The sequence below is a fragment of the Bos indicus genome, chromosome 18 (assembly GCF_029378745.1).
Source record: "Bos indicus isolate NIAB-ARS_2022 breed Sahiwal x Tharparkar chromosome 18, NIAB-ARS_B.indTharparkar_mat_pri_1.0, whole genome shotgun sequence".
Classification (NCBI taxonomy): Eukaryota; Metazoa; Chordata; class Mammalia; order Artiodactyla; family Bovidae; genus Bos; species Bos indicus.
The window spans coordinates 21,507,385-21,531,453 of record NC_091777.1 but is presented as its reverse complement, the minus strand read 5'-3'; the positions used below and the strand labels follow the sequence as shown (position 1 = coordinate 21,531,453).

Here is a 24,069-nt window from a genome sequence, read left to right as displayed (position 1 = left end):
GTTTGTGATAATGAGCACAAACCCCATCTGTAAGGACAACATGATGTTTCATTCTGTAGGATTTTTTTCCCTACATTTGAATCAAACATTGATGAAAGCTCTAGTGCCAGCAGCTGTTCAGAGACAATTTAATTCCAGCTGTGATAATTCACCGTGTCAGACATTGGCTGTTATATGTTGATACAACAGTTCTCCAGATTTGCATTTTTATCAAAAGGAACAAATGTTTTGAACATTTCAGTACAGATGGTATTTAACCATGTACATACTACTTTAACATGTACAAGGTAAACACTGGAAAGTCAATATCTGTAAAAAGTAATTATATAAACTCTAACTGATTAATCTGATATTGGTCATATGGCATAGTTGCAGAAGTCAATGTCTTTTTTTGGTTGCTGCCATACTTGGTTATTTTTATTATCTCAGACAACCAGTGCTTTGATTACTGTTTTCTCTAAGGAATGCTTAACTTTATATTTCATGGATTACCTCTCTTTAAAAGTCATTTAAGGTTTTAGCCTTTTCTTAGTTACATAATATAGTGTTATGGCATTGTTTTATTAGATTATGAAATAGTAATATATTGAATTCTAGGTCAAAATTAATTTCTTTAAAAAATATACTAGAGGGACATATTATATGTCAGATCTCTTTATGCCTTAACAAAAATAAAAATGAAAATCTCCTTAATTTTAACTGCCTAGCAAAAGACATGCTTTATGTTCAAGTTTAAAAAATAATCCTATGTGATGATTTCACTGTACATCTTTTCTTGAGCAAAAAATAAAGCCCAAGTTAACGTTAATACGCTACATTAGAGTATGTGCCTAATTTCCCAATCACTTCATTAAAAGCATTAAAAGTAAATTTATTTGGTTTTTTAACATTTTAATGAGTGCAAACTCATTCAGGAAGACTTTAGGTTTGATGCTGTGAAGTCAAAATTGTGCCTAAAACTGATTCCCTTCCCATAGATATCACCCACTAGATAACACTATGGGGACCAGGATGCTCTGAGTTTGAAATTCACACATTTGCTTTATGTTTTCTGTCTATGTCATGATTACCCTGACCATTTTTAAAGTACTTTAAATATTTATTGAAATAATATTTCAAGTGTTAATTACAGTGGTAATGAAAACAGCCAAATGCCACATATCAAGAATGAGTGTTTATCCGTATTGTTAATGTGATATGTTAGATTTCATTAAGCAGTAATGGGGTAGCAAATGAGTCACAAATTACAGTTGCATCTGTTACTAGACCACATTAGTGCCAAAATAACAGCAAATGCAGCCATAGGGTTACATTCATTAGCCAGCCACGCTTGTGGCCAATTCATCCTTTGTGTTTGAGAACTCGGGGTACCGCAGTCGGAAACTGACATCTTTGGGGAGTTGTTCTTGGAATCAATATGTCAGAAAATCTAATATTTCACTCTAGCTTTCAAATGTGCAGTTTCTCTCTCATGTTTTGCATCTACTGAGTCTGCGGAGAAACTCAAGATGTTCAGTTGCCCAGCCACAGACACCCATAGCTTGTGACTTCTTTATTTCTGGTGAGATACAAATAGCAGTTGACAGGCTCTATAGACAAGAAATGGGGTGTGTGTGTGTGTGTGTGTGTTTCTCCCCTTGGGTTTGTTTCTATTTTCTTTCAAATGGTTATTAAGTTACATCATCATTGATAGCTTGAAGAAGGATGATTTTCAGCTCTTAATTAGTTTTCTTAACCAATTATAGTAGATTCAAATTATCTTGCACCAATTCAGTCTTCAAAAAATGCTATTAATAATAAATGAACTATAATGTTGACCCTCTGAGCTGGAAATAAAAAGTATCTGAGTAACTGCTTCACCCTACCAAAAAGAATATTCTAGACACTGACCCCTCTTCCCACAAAATCGAAGTTCTATTTTAAGAAAGATAGTTAATGGGGTTCAGCAGGCAGCTCTAATTTGTACCCCAACGTCCTATGTGAAAATACTATCTTTAAGGGTCTAAGTAGCACTGAAAAAAGTATCCATTATTTACTTAGGTCTTGAGAAATAACAGAGAGTACTTGAGTGACATCCATGGAATTAGTACATTTCTATCAATACATCTCTATGCTCCTTCTATGGCGTTTTAAAACTGAAGACCGGAAGAGAAGTGTTCCGATAAATACAAATTAAAAATCTTCCTGTAAAAGAAAATTCTCCTTTTTGTTTAAATAAAAGCCCTGGATATATATGCTCTGATGATCCTTATATAAAATGCTTTATTACAAAGAGTAACAACTTCCATAGAATCAGGTATTGCGCTTGGCAATATACCAATAAGGAAATTTAAAAAAGCAAACCATACATTTGACATCACTCGTTTTATATGTTGTGGCAGAAAGTAAATATGTGTAATGTTCACTTCTGGATTAATGTTGTGTGTGCGCTCCACAAAATCGTCAGCATTTGATGAAGCATGTGGATAATGTAAGCGTTTGAGCTGTTTCACTAACATATCAATAAAGTGGCAATTTGTTATATAGCCAAATCTAATGTCGCTGGTGCTCCAACTAACAACAAAGACAGATGTTGCTAATTAAGTACGCATTAAAAAACTGTTAATACTGATACTCCATTAAAACCATATGATAATGAGACTTAAATCTTTAATCAGAATGATCAGCAAAACTTTATATATGGAAATCTGTGTTTAAGATGTTTTCATTTGAGAAATAAATATTTGGTCTATCTGTGTAGTGTTTTCCTGTGACATAGTTCTTTTTCCCTCCAAGGAGAAATAAGATCTAGGAACAGAATATGAAGATATCTATATTTTGTTTCCTTTTAGCAGACATTCCATACACCAAGCCTTGGGGATGAGGAGTTTGAAATACCCCCCATCACGCCGCCTCCAGAGTCGGATCCCGCCCTGGGCATGCCTGATGTCCTTCTGCCCTTTCAAGGCCTCAGCGATCCATTGCCTTCCCAGGGAAGTGAATTCACGCCCCAGTTTCCCCCTCAAAGCCTGGATCTTCCTTCCATAACAATCTCAAGAAATCTCGTGGAACAAGATGGCGTGCTTCATAGCAGTGGGTTGCATATGGTAGGCAGCAAATTTACTGCTTGAAAGTATTTTGCTTATCGTTTGAACTTCACAGGGTAAAGATCCGAGAGCCCATGTTCTGAAACATGCTCATGCCTGTCTACTGGTGGACATGCCTACTGGTGGACATGCAGATTGTTCCTCCTGGTGCCATTTAAAGGCAGATAGTGGAGCAGTCTCTGGTGTTGGACAAGATGGCATTGGGTTGGTTGACTTGAAAAAGGAGGACTCCACAAGATCCTCTGGTTTGAATTGATTTTTTAAAGAAGTCTGACTCGTTGGTTTGAAAGCAGCCAATTTTCCCTTGCTTTTGGTTTGACAGAGATATGTCCTTGAGTTGAAAGTTTGCCCAGGAGAGTTTTTAAAAAAGGGAGCCCTTACCAGGGCTCAGGCCTTTTGCATTTGTTGGATTAAAGCGTCATGTTTATGATATGTGATTTGCTCCTACCTGAAATGGAATATCAAACTGTGATACAGAGAAAGGGAAAAAGAATAATTGTTTATAACCAGCAGAGGAAAGTATAGAGCGGGTTATTTTGTGAAATATACCTAATTGTGTTATTTATTGTTGTAAACATCAAATAAGGCACTCCAGAGAGCCAAAATTACTAATGCAATAATTTTGGTTCTGTTTTTCTTGGTGTGCAATTATAGTTAGCAATCACCAGAGTAAATCTACTTAAATATTTTAAACTCTTCTGCTGGGGCTGTTTTTTCCCTACCATAGTATATAAGGCATTGGGTGTCTATCTAGGTGAAGTATGAAGCAGACGTTTTAAAACAAGATTAATAGTTTATAGGGCTTTTTTTTTTTTCCTTAAACCCTGATAAAATGAAACAGATGTGTTGGTATAACAAAAAACAAATCCTATTGCTTGTTTACATATTTCTCTGCGCATTATGACCATGCCAGTGATGTTTATTGGTTTCATTGTTAATTCCCCAGATAACAGCAGATGATTGCAAAATATGTAGTGGATTAGCAGTGCAAAGATTCAGTGTGTGCTCTGAAATATAAGATTACTTTCCCAAATAGGATTGCAGCAACATAATTTTCTTTGCCTGTGATCTTTTGTGTTTGAGCTGAACATCAGGGTTTTTATTTTTACTTTTTTGTCAGAAAAGAGTGCAAGGAACAGTCGGGAAATGGTCATTAAGTATTCATAAATGTTCCTCGCCATCTCAAATAATTGTTTCCTGTGGACTTTCTTGCATTTCTGTCCCTTTGACACTGGAAGGGAGAGTTCTGTCCTCTGTCTCTCTACAATCAGCCTTGCAATGTTGTGCCTGGAAAATAATAAAAATAAAAAGGGTGTTTAGTTGCCAAGGGAGTTTGCCCAGGGTTCACCATTATTCATAGATGCTCAGCGAGGCTCATTTAAGTTAGGGAAATAGTTAAAAGACCATATAATGCATGCTAAAATGTGTGTTTTATTAAATTGGTAAATATTTATTAATAATATAAGAATCTGCCTTTAAATTAAACATCTGATGAATTACCTTGCCTTAAAGCTATAAAACTGTTATTGCTGCTATAAAAAAGTGTAAAGGAGGCATTTTGACTATGAAATTTCATTTCATGGTCAATTGAATTTACTATATTGGAAAGAACTAAAGATGGAATCATAAAATAATTATGATATTCACATACACTTAAAGAACAATGCTTTCATGGAGTGGCGTTGGGAGAGAGGACTCAATTTTTAATGCTTCTTTTGTAATGTATTGCTAATCACTCACGCAGTTGAATTATTTCATTGATTTTGAAAAGTAGAAGTCCTTTAGCTAAGTGCAAACGGTTGTCATGGTGTTTACGTGGATCTCATCACATTTATTGGTGCCTTTCTGAAGTTTTGCTGAACCTGAATGATATTTATTTTGGCTGGAAACAAACTAATCTTGTTGAAAATTCGAGTAGAATTTCACCTTGAAGAAATGTCATGGGATTTTAAATCACAAATGTTGGAAAAAATAAAATGTACCAGGACAGAATTACGATGAATACAACGTGTCGTTGGCTTTGTTCTATGTACTACCTGACATGTTCACCTATAAACTGGAATTCAGAATCGCCAGAGGCATGGTTAAAAATAGGTTATGTCAAGGTTCTTCTATATTTCCCTCCGGGCACCGAGATGGCTGGCGACATCGTAATGCTCCACGGCAGCTCCTCGGAGATTTCCCTCAGGAAGGTCACCAGAAAAATAAGAAATAATACTTTATACATCATGCATTCAGGTTCCCAGTGTGCACTGGCTGTTTCGTACCTTATGCGACTAAGAAGTTTTATTATCCTAATGAGTATGGCTGTCGCTTAAGAATTGCTATGGTAAATTAGGACTATCAAGTAGGCAGAAAAGCCAGCTTGTTTGTGTAGTATTGAACCAGCTTTTCTTCAGAGCCTTGTTGGTTTTCCTTTAGAGAGTGACAGTTTGTTGCATTACTGATTAACTGCATTTTGTTGGCAACATGTTTATCTTCTTTAAATTTCTGCCGTTATATTTAAAAAAACAGAAAGCAGGAACAAAAAAGAAAAGAGGGGGGGATTAAAAAGAGTCTAATGATTAGCGTTCCCATTTCAAAGTATGCAAATAATGCCCTGGTATTCAAAAGCAAATTGTTGAAAAAATTGAAATCTGATGCATTTGTGACTTCAAAGAACAACCTTGATTTGCTTGTTGTGGATATGTGTATTTTCAAACAGGATGTGGTTGGCAAGTCAAAATCAACAGTCATAGTTTGGTTAAAAATTCTTTTTACCTCTAAGCATTATTGTCAGTTCAGATGATCATCTGGAAATTATTTTAATCTACCAAAGATGGCAATCCTAAAAATCTACAACATGTGCTCCAAAGGGTTTCTTTTTTTTTTTTTTTAACACCTCTCTATAATCTGCCCAGCCTGCTGAGTAGCATTGACATCAGTAGTACATCAATTTCAGAAAGTGGATTATTTTTACTAGACAGCTATTGTGACATATTGGGTCAGTCATAAATGAAAGATATTCATGCAAGCATGCAATACTTGTAATGAAGTCTCACTCTGACCTTCTGTATGATTGATTCTGTAATTTAGTTTTCTCAGGCAGTGCCTGAAATGAAATGAAATCATGTTGAACAAGTTTTGAATACCCACAGTGCACCAGGAGAAGAAAAATCTGCAGCCCTAGAGGCTTGAGAGAGAGCAGCTGAACGATTTATCTCTATGCTATTATAGCCTTTGCCAGCATTCAACATTTCTTTTTTTTTTTTTTTTTTTCTTATTTGGCTTAAGTACTTAATTCTGCAGGTAGCTGTAAATGGGAAAATAAAATGCTGTTCAGATTTAAAATGACAGGACAGGAGTATGTGCAGGGGACTGATAAAATATCTTGAATAGAACTGACCTTTCATGTAGCTGAAAGTTACTGGGGGATTCATCCTCATAATTACCATATAGATTATTTTTATTTCTTTCCTGCAATGAAACATTTCAGAGAGCAGTAGTGCTGATTGAATGAAAATTGAACTTGTTAACATTCTTTTCAGCTTAGCCTGTTGTACATAACAGAAGGTTAGCTTTGATGAATTTCAAAATTCTCTTTGATATCCAAGAAACAGACAGTAAAATAATTGTCTCTAGTCTGATATTTTAGATGCCCCCCCAAAGAGAATTTATAAAACACACTGATAATTCACATACTTTTTCTTTGTACATTATATTTCATGTTTGAAGGACCAACGTTTTCTGTTTGGTATTTGCTTTGGACCTAATTGTGACAGCATATATTTATAGAAAAGACTCCTGGTGCTCTGGTAATATCAAACATAGTATTAGAAAATTGAAAATGATGGAAGTAAGGGAGGTAAATTTGAGTATGGTAGTCTCTGTACCTGTTAAAGAAAGAGAATAAGAGAGGAAAAAAAAAAAAAGTCCTATAGAAGATATGCACACAGAGAAGAAAAAGTAGCAGCTTTTAAAATATTCGTAAAGCTCTTAAGACATAATCCAGGCAGACATCATTTTTGATCAGAAAAATCAAAGTGTATCAAAATAATTCTAAAATTACCAGGCTTATTTTAGAAAATTTTATTTTTCATATCGTCATTTAGTATGGGTCTAATTCTGGATTATTTTTATTTTCACAAAATAACTTTCATGCCATTTTTGTACTTTCCAAAATCTTAAAAGAGAAATAGCCCACTTTCAATTAATACATTGTTTTAGCAATGTTGCTTAATGTGTTACAGATAAAACAGTTATTTCATGGGTCATTAATGTGTTTAATGCGTGGAACGTTCTATTAAAACAAGCCCTTATTATTGTTATGGACATGTTCATTGCTATTGTCAATAGAAGCGGCAAAGCTAAATTCCGCTGGACGATCACCATTTAGCCATTGGAGGGGACCAACAGTTTCTCATACAAATTGAACGATTACTTCAATAATGTTTATTTTTGGTCAAGTATCGTTGAAACATTTTCTTATGGTAAGTTAACAGTAGAAAAGGCATGTCTTACATAAGCAAAATGACTCACTTTGAATGCAGTGGGACCCATCTCTTAAAAGTCCAACTTATAAAATTGAAACCATATTAACTCTAGCACACATTTACTGAGCACCTACTAAGTGCTATATATTCTTAATCATTAGAGACTGATCACTTATAAATTGAGTTTTTGGTTAGCAGTGTCTCTTCCATGTAATACCAAAAATGCAGAGTCTGATGACTGCTTCATAGAGGCATGTTGTTCGGAGTCAACTTTAATTTAGCTGTTACTACACCTTGACAATCGTCTGCTCAAAATACCAAGGCCACAGACATTTTACAAGCTGCCTTTCTTGGTAGAGCAAATAGCCTTTTACCATGCATAGCTCTACGTACCTCCTGAGCCTGAACATCGGAGTGTTCTCTTTAAGACTGAGTTAACTTTAGGATCATGTTTTTGTTTTTAAAAGGATCATGTATTGAAGGAGGGGAATGTTCCAAATTTCTGCTAAACCCAATTAGCTGTTGTGAAGGGCAACCTGTGATGACTTGGCTGGTTTATCACATTCAAAGAAACATGTTATTAAAAAGTTAGCCTATGATTTATTTCCCTGTGTCTCATTTGAACATATAAGCTACAGTTATAAGCTTTTATAGCATTGGCAGTACTTCCCTGTGGGTTAGGGACAGTAGACAGACCATTTTACACATTTTTATTTATGTATTTATTTTAGTTTTGGTCGCACCGAGTCCTTGTTGCGGCTCATGGGCTTTCTCTAGTTTCGCAGAGAGCAGAGTCTGCTCTCTATTTGAGGTGTGCAGGCTTCTCATTGCAGTGGCTTCGCTTGTCCTGGAGCGTGGGCTCTAGGGTGTATGGACTTCCGTAGTTTCAGCGCATGGGCTTAGCTGCCCTGTGGCATGTGGGATCTTCCCGCACCCGGGATTGAACTGGACTTGGCTTGCATTGCAGCGTGGATTCTTAACCACTGAACCACCAGTGTGTATGCGCGTGCTCAGTCGTGTCCGACTGTGACCCCATGGACTGGAGCCCACCAGGCTCCTCTGTCCTTGAGATTTCCCAGGCAAGAGTACTAGAGTGGGTTGCCATTTCCTCCTCCAGGGGATCTTCCTGATCCAGGGATCGAACTCACGACTTCTGCATCTCCTACATTGGCAGGCGGATTCTTTACCACTGCACCATCTGAGAGGCTCCCTGGACCACCGGGAAGGCTCTCAAACAACTTTTGGAGGGATGAGAGTTACTCCTGTACTGTTGCCTCACTTTCTTGTGTTCACAGCCCTTGTTGCCCTTAGGAGACAGCCTTCTTTGCTTGTTTAAGGCCTGTCCTCCCCTCCTTGCCTGTCTCTTTTGCTATTAGTTCATCCTGAGACCTAGAAGCGTCTGTGCTGAAACACACGAGGCTCTCAATAAATATTTTGTTGAATACATGAATGAATGAAAGGATCATGAGAGAATATTTATTGGTTATTAAGAGTGTACGTTGAATACTAAATAAAAATGGAGGGGAAGGGGATTTAAAACATCAACAGCTGTAAAAATAGAATTAATCTTTAAAATTTTAATTTAGGATCAAATAAAATCAATATAGAGCTGACTGCTTGGTAAAACAAAGGGAGTTAGAGGGTGTATGAGAAAATACCATTGTTTTGTCATAAACTCTTAAAATTTTTATTTTGCTGAGAAGCTATTAATTATCTTTGGGGAAGACTGTTTTTCACAAAACTTTCAAGTGTAGGTATGTTTGATTATAACCCTGAGAGTAGTTATTAAGTAAAAATTATCTATTTCAGTGTAGATATTTTGATGAATATAAAGTTTATGGTATGTAGGTCTGTAATTATCATTGGTATGCATCTGGCACAACTTTATTTGTTTGAGGTTCTATTTGGGTTAGGAATACATTAGTTATGCCTAAGTATCAATTAATTGCTTATCTGCAAATAAAATTTTAACATTGCTCTAGAATATAAATAAGTGAGCTTAAAATTATTGGATTTCCTATTTGTAGTTCTCTGATATTTATAAATACAAAGCAATTTTTATTACTGATAATTGTTTAATTGGTCCATTTCTTAAGAAATATTGATTAAAATAACACATTGTGAAAATTTATTTAGTCACACTCGCTAATATGTTTGGGCTGTTTGCTTCTTAATTAGATGTTCTTTATTATGAAATCGTAAGGTTGAATTGTTACAGAGAATATTGTTTGTAAATGCAGATGGTAGATGCTTTAAATACATTTGCATCTTAGATTTTTAAAATTCCTTTTGATAAAATCCTTTGGCGTACTTTCAAAGATGGAAGTAAGCACCAATGTACTGAGTAATGGTTGATAGAATAATGTGTGGTACTTAAAATTATAAAATCTATTTGAATATCTTTTACTTTGTAAAAGAAACAAGAAAGCAATACAGGAGGATCTGTGATTATGTATCACCAAGCATGTATCACAGAGATAAATGTCAGGCATGGGAAGGAAAGAGAAATGTACTCAGAGAGGACTTCGTGGAAGGACTGGTCCTTGTCCTGAAAGTAGGAGTGGAAACAATGTGAATGTGTAAAGGAAGTAGAATTTTCTTGGCTATGGTAGTAAGAACAAACTGTTTCCATTCCCCTCCCCATCCCCTCAAACCCCAGGTGTCTTCTAGGAAGTATGGACATGGTAATATGAGATCGTGATTTACACAGTAGGGACATTTTTCAACTTTTCATCCTCTTTCAGTCTTGATTAAATCAAGGAGGCAGTCTCAGTTTGAGGCTAATTAGTCTTTCACATCTCTCTTTCATCCTTTTTCAAAAGGAGAAAGCAGAACTTTGGCCCCAAATCTTAGGTAGATCCCCATATTTAGATGGACTGTGTTGTTATTTGCTTTACTTAGTATTTACCTGGCATTGCAACGATCGTGGTGATTCCAGTTTCTAATTTATGCTAGCGAGCTAAAGTTTCCTTTTTAATATAAAATTATTCAGATTTTTAGCCATTTGCTCCAATGATTAATGTTCATTAATAGAATGGATTTCAGGCAATTGAAGAAAACAAGGAACCGCTACCCAAAACATCCATTCCTTGGTTTCCTTTTTAAAAAACAAACGACAAAGAGGCTCTTTCATCAGGTGGAAAGAGGAGCGAGTCTCAGCTAAGCACTCTGCCCATGAAGACATAGACAAACCATCAAGGCATCATTGCCCAAAGACTTTGTCAAATGGTATTTATAGGCAAGTAGAAGGCAGTGTGCTTCCTGTTCGAAGTCTGTGACCTGCCCATTCTGAATAATCTTCTCTGGTTGCAAATGCTTGAGTACTCTTCAAATCATGCTACCATATCCCACTCCTGGGCATATACCCAGAGAAAATGAAAATTCAAAAAGATACATGCACCCCATATTCCTTGCAGCATTATTTACAGTAGCCAGGACATGGAAGCATGTCCATCAACAGAGGAATGGCTGAAGAAGATGTTATACATGTATACAATGAGATACTACTCAGCCATAAAAAGGAACAAAATTGTGCCATTTGTAGAGATGTGGATGGACCTAGAAACTGTCATACAGAGTGAAGTCAGAAAGAGAAAGACAAATATATTAACACATATGTGTGGAATCTAGAAAAATAGTATAGATGAGCTTATTTGCAAAGCAGAAATAGAGACACAGACATGGAGAACAAATGTATGGATACCAAGGAGGGGAGGGAGTGTGTGGGATGGATTGGGATTGATATATATACACTATTATATACAAAATAGATAACTAATGAGAATCAAAAAACATAAAATAAAGGAGCCTGGGCTTTTAGGAGCTATCATATATATTTTATTGATTTACAGTTTAATTTTTATTAGAAAATTAAAATTTATGGCTTCTCTGATAGCTCAGTTGGTAAAGAATCCACCTGTAATTCAGGAGACCCTGGTTCAATTCCTGGGCTGGGAAGATCCACTGGAGAAGGGATAGGCTACCCATTCCAATATTCTTGGGCTTCCCTTGTGGCTCCTCTGGTAAAGAATCTGCCTGCAATGTGGGAGACATGGGTTTGATCCCTGGGTTGGGAAGATCCCCTGGAGAAGGGAAAGTCTACCCACTCCAGTATTTTGACCTAGAGAATTCCATGGACTGTATAGTCCATGCGGTAGCAAAGAATTGGACACAAGTGGGAGTCTTTCACTTCACTTTTTATTAGAAAGTAAATTAAAAATTGCTTCATTCTACAAAAAATAAAAAAGTTCATACCAATTAAAAAAATAAGTTGAGGTGTTAGGCTCTTTATACTATTTATAATTAAATCCAAGTTGTCCACAATTGATGGGTTGCCCATCAAGTACAATCAGTTAATATTTATTGGGATGAATGATGTCATTAAATAGGTACAAGCTTTTAAACTTTCAATGGCTCCTTTCTCCATTGTGAATAAAACCCAGAATGGACTACAGACCCATTACTTATGGCCATTACTTGTTCTCCAGCTTCACAGCAAGCCTTGCTTTTCCTGGGCAGTAACACGGACCTCTTCTTATCCATCATGTGCTTCCTTAGGGCTTCCTAAGTGTCACTGGTGGTAAAGAACCTGCCTGCCAATGCAGGAGATTCAAGAGACACGGGTTTGATCCCTGAGTCGGGAAGATCCCCTGGAGTAGGGCATGGAAACCCACTCCAGCATTCTTGCCTGGAGAATCCTTTGGACAGAGGAGCCTGGTGGGCTGTAGTCCATAGGGTCACAAAGAGTCAGATGCGACTTAGCGAGCACACACACACATGTGCTCCCTTATGCCACGGGACTTTGACATGTTCTTCTTCTCTGCATACAATGCTTTTCCCTCTTTTCTAGCTCTCTTAGCTTCCACTCATCCTTTACAACTCAACCCAGTGGGTCACCTCTGCAGGGGAGCATCCCCCAGTTTTCCCACCTCACCTGATTTGGCCCATCCCCATCCTTCCCAAACCCACTGCACTTCGCTGTTCGCCTTGCCTAACCCGCTCCTGCCTTTCCTGGCCTCCTCATTTCTCAAGCATGACAAGCCTTCTCCCATCTCAGACTTTGCACATGCTCTTCCCTCTGGCTGGAACATACTTTCTCCCCATTTTCTGATGGACTTCTTCTTACTCTTCAGGTATCAGCTCAAAAGTCACCTTCGAGAGGCCTTTCCTACTAACCGAATCAAATATAGCTACCCTCTCCTGAATAAATTTTTTTTTTTTTTTGCATAGCCTTTTTATTTTTCCAAAGCCTTTTTATTTTTCCACAATATTTATCACAGTTTGAATCTTTTTTATGCACATATGTTCTGTTTTTACAGACAGAACCTAATTTTGGACACCCAGTTCTCTTCCCCCACAAGAAGATGATTTCTGTTATATTTCTCTAATAAAATCATTTTCAAATGGGGCATTGCAGATTTTGTCCATCAGGGAATTTTGCTGTGTCTGGAGACAGTTGAATGTCACAGCTTGGTGGGGAGGGGAGGTTACTGGCACCCAGTGGATAGAGACCAGAGATGCTATTAAGCATTTACAATGCTCAAGATGCATTGCAAGCAAAGGATTTGATGCGTCTGCCTGACAAAGAATTATCCAGTCCAAAATGTCAATACTGCTGAGGTTGACAAACTCTTATCTAATATTATCAGTTAGAAGACAAAGTGAGATAAGAAGAAAGAAGGAGTTGCTTTCCAATGATGAACAATTTAGGAAACGATACAAGTGAACTCTCCATATAAAACATAATTGTATGAAGAGTCAAAAAGGCTACCGGCATTCAGTCCTTCTTGTTGGATGTGATAATAGAATCTCTTATAACCCAGTAGTTGCTTTGTCTTTCAGTGATCATTGGTAAATCTTTCAATGCTTAATGTTAATAAGCAAGATTAATGATTTACAAAAACACATTAAATGTCTTAGGGCTATATCCATGGTTATACATTTCCATCTCATGTCATTGGTGGTGGTGGTGGTGGTGGTGGGTTAGTTGCTAATTCACGTCTGACTCTTTTGCAACCCCATGGACTGTAGCCCACCAGACTCCTCTGTTCATTGGACTTCCCAGGCAAAAATACTGGAGTGAGTTGCCGTTTCTTTCTCCAGGGGATCTTCCCAACCCAGGAATCAAACCCGCATCTCCTGCATTGCAGGCAGATTCTTTACTGACTGAACCATCAGGGAAGCCCTGTAGTATCATTACTACTAGGAAAAGTGGTGAGCTGTTTTGGAGGAATATAGATGAATTATTCTTGCCTACACTTTTTTATAGTATTAATAAATTCATTAGTCCATCCTAAATTCTGTCTAAATAGAGTCATGTTTAAAAGAATCACATGGTAATTTTCTAGTTTTGAAACATATGAGCATTGGTATACTGGCGTCGCTGGCCTGCTACATCGTACGTGCTCAATAAATACTTTTCAACTGAGCTGACATCTTTTTCTTCTTAAGTGGAAATCCTAAGATCACAGGAGGTTTTTTTTTAAGGTTACTTTTTGAAATAGAAAATGATTGGAGCTGTTAAGGATCATCAGGTTCCCCAAGGAGGTTGTTAATAATTGGTGACCCTAAAGGAACTTGATTCTCTAAAGAGATACTTTCACCATTAATCTTCTTATACTATAATCCTCACACGTAGGAAGTTATTATCAGATAACAATGGACCATGGTAGATGCTAGCACATTTGGTTGCATTGATTATGTGGTTCACAGGTTACCTGACAATATTTTAGAGGTCCTTGGTGTATGGTCCTGTGGGAGATAAGAAAGGTGGGCCAGCATTTTTTGGATTTGAAGACCACGTGGATGGCTCTAAGTTTTGGCAAGATTGTGGCCCCACCACCACCAGTATGCTTCAGGAGTGGTTTTCACACTGTCCCCAATTCAGAAACCACCCCCCCCTTTTTTCTTTTAGTGAAATGAGTCTCAATTTATATAAAACAAATAAAAATGGAGCTGCTTTTGTTAAAGGAGGGTGGTGATGGCACAGAGTTCAGAGCCCTTTCATCTCCCACTCTGTCAGTACACGCTGCCAGCAGTGGTGGCACCATGGCGCCTTTGCTGTGTCCTTGTTCAGTTGCTAAGTCAAGTCTGACTCTTTTGCCACCCCATGGACTGTAGCCCGCCAGGCTCCTCTGTCCATGGGACTTAGAGAACGGTTTCTCCATCAACCAGTCACCCCAGCTACCTCTGTGGCTTAGGGGATCCTTCTTATCCAAGCATAGGTACAATAGTATCTAACTCAGGAAGTTATTTAGAGGACTGGATTGGAAAGTGCACACTAAGCTTAGCACAGGTCCCAGATCCGAAGAAACACACAGTCGATGTTCCTTGTTCATGAACCTTGGCTGTTTGTCAACAGGAACTCTTAGGCAACTAGGTCTATCATAAATGCATAAATGGCAGGTGGAGTTCAGGAAGAGTGGACAAAGCCAAAAATCTAACCCCATGGCCTTCTGTGTGACCATGAGATTCCTCTGAAATATTGTACATCTGGGATGCACCTGTCAAGTATCTATACCTGCTGATGTTCATGGGCATGGGAGTAAAGAAAGCACAGTGGCTTCTTGGTTAATGAGAAGGCTGTGTAAATTACATCCTCATATTTCGTGGCCATACCAGTTAACTGATTATTTTACCATTGGAATTAAAATACTCTGGAGTTGCCTGCAGATATTTTAAAATAGTTAGATTTAAAGAAGTCTGAAAGGATCTTTGAAAAGCCTCTGAAAGATATATTTGGAGACTAAAGTTAAGAAAAAGATAGCATAATTCCCAGTTGTGGCGGGCTGAAAAACATCAGTAAGCAATGGTAGAACTTTAAAAGAACATGGAAGAGTGGACAGTCTCCTCAGATTTTTGAAGAGAAATAGCTAAATGTGTGAAGAGTGCCAAGAAAAGGAAATTAAGACACACTGATAACATGAAATCCACTTTTGTGATACCAGACTGTAGAAGGACTCCTACAAGGAGAATGTAGTATTTTCAGAGTGTCTTGTTAGTGAGACAAAAAGAGTTGGGGTTGCTCTGAAATGTGGAGCACCTTTTTCCAGTATTCCATAGGAATTTGATAACTCAAAAATTATTAATGGAAAATATGTATCTTTTCTATTAAACTCTGACAATTAGCCACAGACTCCTTGAGTGTTTTTATCTCTTGGTTTTAGATTTTCCTAACTATAGTGTTTGAGTTTCTGTTTGTTTGTTTCGTGTTTTTGTGAATGGGACAAGTTAAGATGCTCCCCTCCTTACCCCTCCAATCCAGTATGATGTAACTACTGTTTACATTTTTTTAAACTATTTATTTATTTGGTTGCCTCCAGGCTTAGTCACAGTGTATGGGATCTTCCTTTGCTGCAGACAGGCTTCTCTCTAGTTGTGATGCAACTATGTGGAATCTTAGTTCCCCGAGGGATCAAACCTGCATCCCCTGCATTGGAAGGTGGATTCTTATCTACTGGATCACCCCAGAAGTCCCTAAACTTAAAAACAAACAAACAAAAAAAAAAACAAAGAGGGGCTATACTCCATAACTGTTTTGCAACCTGGTTTTTCACTTGCTGCTGCTGCTGCTGCTAAGTCGCTTCAGTCATGTCCGACTCTGTGCGACCCTATAGACGGCAGCCCACCAGGCTCTCCCATCCCTGGGATTCTCCAGGCAAGAAAACTGGAGTGGGTTGCCATTTCCTTCTCCAATGCATGAAAGTGAAAAGTGAAAGTGAAGTCGCTCAGTCATGTCCGACTCTTCGAGACCCCATGGACTGCAGCCCACCAGGCTCCTCCATCCATGGGATTTTCCAGGCAAGAGTACTGGAGTGGGGTGCCATCACCTTCTCCGTTTCACTTGCTAGATCTTGCATATCATTCTAGATTAGTGGCTCTCTAGAACTGGAAGCAAGTTTGCCCTCCATGGGGCAATATCTGGAGACATTTTTGATTGTCATGACTGGTGAAGGAAAGGAGGCTGCTATTGGCATCTCCACGTTTGATTCCTGGGTCGGGAAGATCCCCTGGAGAAGGGAATGGCAACCAACTCCAGTATTCTTGCCTGGAGAATTCCATGGACAGAGGAGCCTGGTGGGCTACAGTTCAAGTGGTCACAAAGAGTTGGATATGACTGAGCAACTAACACACACACACAGGGAGAGACCAGGGTTACTGTTAACAACCTACAATGCAAAGGACAGCCACCACAGCAAAGAATTATCTGGTCCAGAATGTCATTAGAGCCAAAATGAAGACACTCTTCTCTAGGTCAATACACATAAATCTAATTCATTATTTTAAAAAGCTTCATAATACTTTGTAGCATGATCGATCATAATTTATTCAACTAGTTTCCTATTGATAGCTCTTGGCTTCTGAATTAGTGGCATTATAATATTTATAATTCATTTGTTTCTTTAAAGAGCAAAATAAGCTTTATGAGAAATATTGAAAAGAAGAATTCATAGGGTTATGTATAAAATTAGATTCTGGGTCACTGTGAGTCAAGAGAATTTGGTTTCAAGAAAATCGCAGGCTCATTCTAAATGACAAGACTTAAATGAAGTCATTTGAAAAGCATGTCTTCATTTTTGTATTCTTTGGAATGAGAAGAAGAAGCAAATCTAAATCCTTTTCTATGCCTCCCCAAAACAGAGAAGGCTACTTTTGAAGTGTTGGCAGTAATTTTCAGGGGAGCTAATTCTGATGGTCTCTACCTCCTCCTGATACATATTTTAAACAATTCATTAATACATTAAATCAGGATGGGTTAAGCAAAAGAAAACAAAGCAGGTTTAAGATGAAAAAAAGTGATATCCAATCCTAAAGACATGGAATGGCTTCCAGATGCCATTGACAGTATAATTCTGAATTGGAATGATCCTCTGGTTAACCACAGAGGGTTTTACAGAGAGGGTGCCCTGAAGCAAACAGATGCTTGCTCCGCGTTTCTCTAGCCCATCCTTGCTACATGGCGTATGCATGCCTGGGAGGATAAAATAGAGAACAGCTTCTCCCCATATTGCAGAGCTGGAGAAAGGATAATTGAACCAGCTCTGTGTGGAAGAAGGATGGCCAGTGAGTTGGTGAGCCCGAAAGGCTTAGACCTCGGCGTCACCCCTTTCCTTGACATCAGTTTCCTCAGAAAGGAGCAAGAGGTAGAGATTTCTCTTCCCTTTGCTAATAGTCCTTTATTTTCACATAGTTAAGTCATCCAGCGATAGGTCTAGGCTTCCCTGGTGGCCCAGTGGTAAAGCAATCTGCCTCCTGATGCAGGAGATCCCTGGGCAGGAAGATCCCTTGAAGGAGGAAATGGCAACCCAGTCCAGTATTCTTGCCTGAAAAATTCCATGGACAGAGGAGCCTGGTGGGCTAGTCCGTGAGATTGCCAAGAGTCAGACTCGACAGCATGCACGCACACTCACACAAGACAGTTCTACAGTGTAACAGTTGAGGCTGGATAATTTGGGCTTTGTGCTTTTGACCTTTCAACTTTCTAGCATGATTCCTTCTAGTTAATAAATTAATAGAGACCATTATCCTGCAATAAATCAGATCTAACAAAATTGGAACAAGTCAAACCTATCTAAGGAGCTGCTGAAGTTATGTTCATTGATCTTTTTAATTGAGGTATTAATTGACATATTATATTAGTTTCAGGTGTACAACATAATGATTGGATATTTGTGTATATTCCAGAATTATCACCACAGTAATTATAGTTAACATTTGTCATCATACAGTTACCAAAAAAAAAAAAAATGGTTTTTCTTTTTCTTGTGATGAAGACTTTATGATCTACTCTCTTAGCAACTTTCAAATATGTCATAGAGTATTATTACCTACAGCCAACCAGGCTGTGTATTCCATCCCTATGATGTATTTAGGGCTTCTCTGGTGGCTCAGAGGTAAAGAATCTGCCTACAATGCAGGAGACTCATGTAGGAGATGCAAAGTTTGATCCCTGGGTCAAGAAGATCCCCTAGAGCAGGAAGTGGTAACACACTCTAGTATTCTTGCCTGGGAAACCCCATGGCCAGAGGAGCCGCACAGGTTGCAAAGAGTTGGATATGACTTAACGACTGAACAACAGTGCAATGCAATGATGTATTCATTTTGTAACTGAAAGTTGGTACCTTTTGACCCCCTTCTCCAACCCCTGCAAGCTCACTGATGTTTGGGAAAACTAAGAGTTTCCCATTTCTGTTGTCCCTTTAGGATCAGAGCCACACACAAGTTTCACAATACCGCCAGGATCCCTCTGTGATCATGAGGTCCATCGTCCACATGACGGACGCTGCTCGCTCTGGGATCATGCCGCCTGCCCAGCTCACCACCATCAACCAGTCTCAGCTCAGCGCCCAGCTGGGGTTGAATTTGGGAGGGGCCAGTGTGCCCCACACGTCTCCTTCACCTCCTGCGAGCAAATCGGCGACTCCCTCCCCTTCCAGCTCCATCAATGAGGAGGACGCTGATGAAACCAACAGAGTAAGTTAACTGCCTTTAGTATACAGGGATCGCCCCATGTTCTTGTGTTTAAGCTTCATTCACAATATTACCTTCCTTTTCTTCAAGGATGTGGAGTAGCACTTAAATTTATGACAGCTTAATTTTTTCTTAACTCTTTTATATCTGTTTATTTCTGTGGAAAGTATATTCAACTGAAACTTGGGAGATCTGACTTCTCCTACTAGTTGTAAGGCCTTGAGCAAATCACTTAATAGGCTGAATTTTACTTAAATCGGCAAAGGAGAAGGCTTGCGCTAGACTTTTCAGAAATTCTGAACAGCTCTGGTCCTAAGTTAACGTCCCGGTGGGCACGTTTCATCTGGTTAGCTGGCTGAACTGCTGCCCGTTGGACAGTCTTGCACTTCAGAGGTGTTTACCACATGGTATGTTCCAGTGGTTTGCACGTTTGCTTTTGTGGAGGAAATGATACCTGATTCAAATATACACAATTTGAAACAAAAACTTAGTTGCCAGTTTGACTTTTTTGCATGCCTAGAAAAGACATCGTTTCATTAAAGTTACTTATTCTAGTTACACAATTACTCATTCCTCATTTATTAATTATGTGTGGTACACCTACTCTGTGCTTGGCGTTTTACTTGGTTCTGGTGATACAAAGACTTAAGAGAGAATTGCTGCCCCTGGGACTTCCCACTGGGAACAAGTAAGAGTGTTTAAAACTAGCTCCAGATGTGATTAATGGCATAACTGATGTATCTGGTGTGCTGAGATTGTCATCGATTCTGCTTTGGAGAGTGATTTGAGGAAGACTTTATTGAGAAGGTGATGTTTGAATTAGGTCTAAGAGGACACACAAAAGTTTGTGAGGCAGAAGAGAGAGGCCCACATTGTGGTAGAAAGAGCAAAGGAATTATATGTCCATTTATGGGTACCATGAATGGTGTGACATGGAGGAGGAAAGAAATGGGACTTGAAAGAAATTGCTGGAATGCGGTAGCCTTTCCCTGCTGGTAGTTGAGAGCTGATTAATTCTTTGCATTCAGGAATGGCATGAACAGATTTTTTGCTTTAGAAAGATAGCTTAGGCTGTATATAGAACGAGTTACAAAGAGAGGGACCAGAGAGAAGGAAACCAATTAAAACATCCTTTTGTTATGATTTGTTTCCTTTAATTTTAGCAAAGGAAGGCATACAGGAGGTGCGAGATTAGTGAGACATTCAAGAGAGAGAGAATCATCCATTAAGGTTTGATAATTGCCTGGAATTTGAAGGAGTAAAAGGTATGTTGGGTTTTAGTTTGAGAACCAGCATGGATATCAGTAAATGGAGAAGATTAACCCAGGAAGTGAGGAATGTTATTTTTCTCCACCATGGGGAAGCTGAAAGTTTGGCATGGTAGGGGTTGAATTTGAGACACTTCCATTTGAATCTAGAACTCAGTCCATTGGAGAGAGTCTAGAATTCAGTCTGTTAGAGATGGAAGTATAGATTTTTGAACCATTGGCACATAGATAGGAACACATAGAAGTAACCAGAATTTCTTAGTGTGGGTAAGGAACAAGTCAAGGCCAGAATATTAAGCATCATTTATTTTTACCTTTAGCATCATTTATGTTTAAGTAGAAATGGAAGAAAAGGTGCTTAGAGAAGATTTCAGGTGATGAAAAGAGGAGGGAGTTTAGCTGAAAAGAGGAGAAACGTGGCAGGGATTTTAAGGAGGGTTTGGTCTGTCCAGATATGTTGACTCCCCACTGGACACAGAGTGGAGAAATTTGCTTAGCAGTCTCTACTCACACTCACAAGGACTTCAGCAGGGTGAAGTGGGAAATAATAAACTCAAGGGATGTGTATAAGATATAGCTGGGTTACAGCTGGCTATTACACAATTCAAATAGATTCCTTTCTTTTCGTTCGCATTCCCACTGATCTTAATACTTACCGCTGTATCAATCTGAAATTGTCATCTCTATAAAGAAAATTTTATGTGACTCTTAGCTCGTTCCATTTTTAGACAGAGTCTAGGTTTTGAGTAAAGACAAGGAATCCAGTTTATCTTTTAAGTAACTTAGCTGAAAAAAGGAAGATTAATGTTATTGTTGATTATGTCTTTGGAATAAAGCTATTTCTCCACTTTTTCATAGCCCTTTGAGTCAACTATGCAAAGTTTCTTTAGGAGAATTAAATCTGAGCTTTTATTTGAACTTGTGAGATTCTTCACTTTGGATTTATTCTTAAAAGGTAAGGATGACTATGGCAAGTCATGGTTGTCCAGGGAAGATGACAAAGGTTGTCGACATTTGAATGTTGTTTTGCAAAGAATGGAACTGAACTCCTATTTGGAAAAAGCTACACTGGAAATAGGTCAGAGTATTGTTGGTGCAAACAGTGCCAAATTCTCTTCCAAGAAAAGAATAGAGTTTGACTCAATTAGAAAAATCTGTGTATATATTTTTTCCTTGTGGCTAAAGTAATATTTTTCATTGAAGGAAAATTTGGCTCAAGTTGAAGCTCTAACTAGAAGACATCTGACTCATTTGCAAGTTCAGATTCATTAACTAGAATACAAGTTTCACTTATTCTGAAGATTTAGAAAAACGACTGTGGCGTCTATGGAATTTTATTTAATTCATTGTGTGAGTTATGAAAGATGGCATTTTGGAGGAGAGGTGAAGTCTAGCTTAATACCTACTGACATCTGTAAGCTACTTGTGTAAAGTATGGGTGTGTTATTACTCAAATAGTGCAAACAGCAGGCCCACCAAGAAGGTTACTGGCTTCCTAGGGTTCAGAGCTCTCAAAAAAAAGTTGCTTATCAGTTTCCTCCCTATGAATTCTAGTCATTGAATTAAGTTCCAAATGACCCTCTTTCAGAAAGTAATGATACTCTTGGAAAATTTGAGTTAAGATTTAAGACTCAAGGCCATTAAAAGCCAATCCGTTAGTAACTTGAATCTATCTCTGTTGATCTTGCCCAGAGCTGGCTTTTAAAACAGATTTTGTCAAATACTTCAGGATTCTTGATAAAGTTAACTGCAAAATTATCTCCAATATAGTCATCATATTATAATCTAGGGGATGAGGAGGGGAATAAAACAAGGTTGATGAATCATTTCCCCTGCTTCTCTGATGAGTCTGTTATATGGCACCCCACTCCAGGACTCTTGCCTGGAAAATCCCATGGACAGAGGAGCCTGGTGGGCTGCAGTCCATAGGGTTGCGAAGAGTCAGACATGACTGAGCGACTTCACTTTCACTTTTCACTTTCATGCATTGGAGAAGGAAATGGCAATCCACTCCAGTGTTCTTGCCTGGAGAATCCCAGGGACGGGGGAGCCTGGTGGGCTGCCATCTATGGGGTCGCACAAGTCAGACATGGTTGAAGCGACTTAGCAGCAGCAGGTGAGTATTAGAGCTCAGTGATATATAAATTTGGTAAACTATATCTATATCATTCCTATAGTTTTGATTTCAGAGTTCATTGGGAATATGTGTGAATATCACTAGGCCAGTATTCTTGTGGCAGCGTTACTTATTATAGATAATAGTAAGCATCTTCTTACTAGTCTTCTTATTAGCCTTGGTGATTTTAAGTATCTACTGATGCTGCTATTTTACAGGTTTTTAATTTTATGAAGAGTATCAATTTCCTTTCTAGCTCTAGTTAGAATTTGGATACTTTTACATTCCTTATTATCCTATTCTTTAGCAAGTTTTTATTATTTTAGAAAATAAAAGTGTCCTTTCCCTTTTTGTGCAAACTTAGGAATTAGAGCTAATTTCCATTTGAGTTTTGGAGACCATTAGCAAAGTAAAATTCTGGTAAAAAAAAAAAAAAAACAAGCTTCAAAAAATCAATTCAGACCAATCATACATACGATGGTATGTGTCTTTGGCCATGGGACCTCATTTAAAATATCTGAGTTTGATCAACATCCTGAATATTATTTAGGTTTACTTCTAAAACCTCTGAAAATGTAAAATATTTTGTTTATGGGTACATATGTAACACACACATACATATACACATGCACACATACATACATGTTTGGTACAAAGCGTCCTGTTTTTCATTACTCATAATTGCTATTTAAAGCATATGTTGCAAATGTATTGAAGATACTTCTGGGTCTCATTAATCAATGTTCTAAATGCTAATCTCTGCCATCCAGTTAACACTAAGTAAATTTACCCCTCCCCCTCTTTTGGTGGTGATTCATCTGTTCATGATGTTTAACAAAACCTTAAAAGAATGACCGGGGACCTGAGTAAGTCTTTCTGCATTCTCTGCAAGTACATTCTAGGCAGTGAATTTTCATCTTGCTTTGCAGGCCATCGGAGAGAAAAGAGCTGCTCCAGATTCTGGCAAGAAGCCCAAGACTCCAAAGAAAAAGAAAAAGAAAGATCCCAATGAGCCACAGAAGCCAGTGTCAGCATATGCCCTGTTTTTCAGAGACACACAGGCAGCAATTAAAGGTCAGAACCCCAATGCGACCTTTGGAGAGGTCTCAAAAATCGTAGCATCTATGTGGGACAGCCTCGGGGAGGAACAAAAGCAGGTAAGTTCAGGCAAAGGCCCATCAGCCATATAACTCAATGTTCCAAGAACATTCCTGACTCCTTTTCTGGGTGAATGCCTCCCCTTAATATGATTGATTCTCATGAAAGCATTTTTCTAAGCTATGGAATTAAAAAAACACAAACATATAACTCCAAAGTACCTTCCACTTGTCTGGATTTCTCAGTTCCCTTAAAGGGTGTGTGTTCAGAACCCATTCAGAAGAGAGTTGGAGGAGATCCAGGCAGTATCCTGCAAGCATAAACTTTTTATGATAATCTTTTCATTTTAAATAATGCAGAATTTCCCCAACCCTCCCCCCACCCCCACTTTGTCACAAAGGGCACTACAGAGAGATTAAGTTCATCCTGCTTGCTTTTTTTTGATCATCTTTCTGAACCCTTGTGCTCTCCTGGTGGGTTTCCAAACTTGGAAGCCATCTCTGTGTGTTTCATTATTGTCAAGGAGCATTTGAAATTTTATTCCATGTTCATTTGAAAAT

The 24,069-nt window shown here is 38.3% G+C and overlaps 1 protein-coding gene across 2 annotated transcripts in view; it reads left to right on the top strand.

The window, feature by feature from the left end:
- The window catches only part of TOX3 (TOX high mobility group box family member 3), a 121,653-nt gene that overhangs the window by 89,564 nt on the left and 8,020 nt on the right, over nt 1-24,069 (top strand). The window contains exons 3-5 of one of the 2 annotated variants that reach the window (XM_070770558.1): nt 2,835-3,086; nt 18,761-19,030; nt 23,341-23,568. In XM_070770558.1, coding sequence (XP_070626659.1) covers nt 2,835-3,086; nt 18,761-19,030; nt 23,341-23,568 — 750 coding nt within the window. Of the gene's footprint in view, nt 1-2,831; nt 3,087-18,760; nt 19,031-23,340; nt 23,569-24,069 lie in introns of both variants that reach the window. The other variant, XM_070770557.1, reaches the window with a different exon arrangement.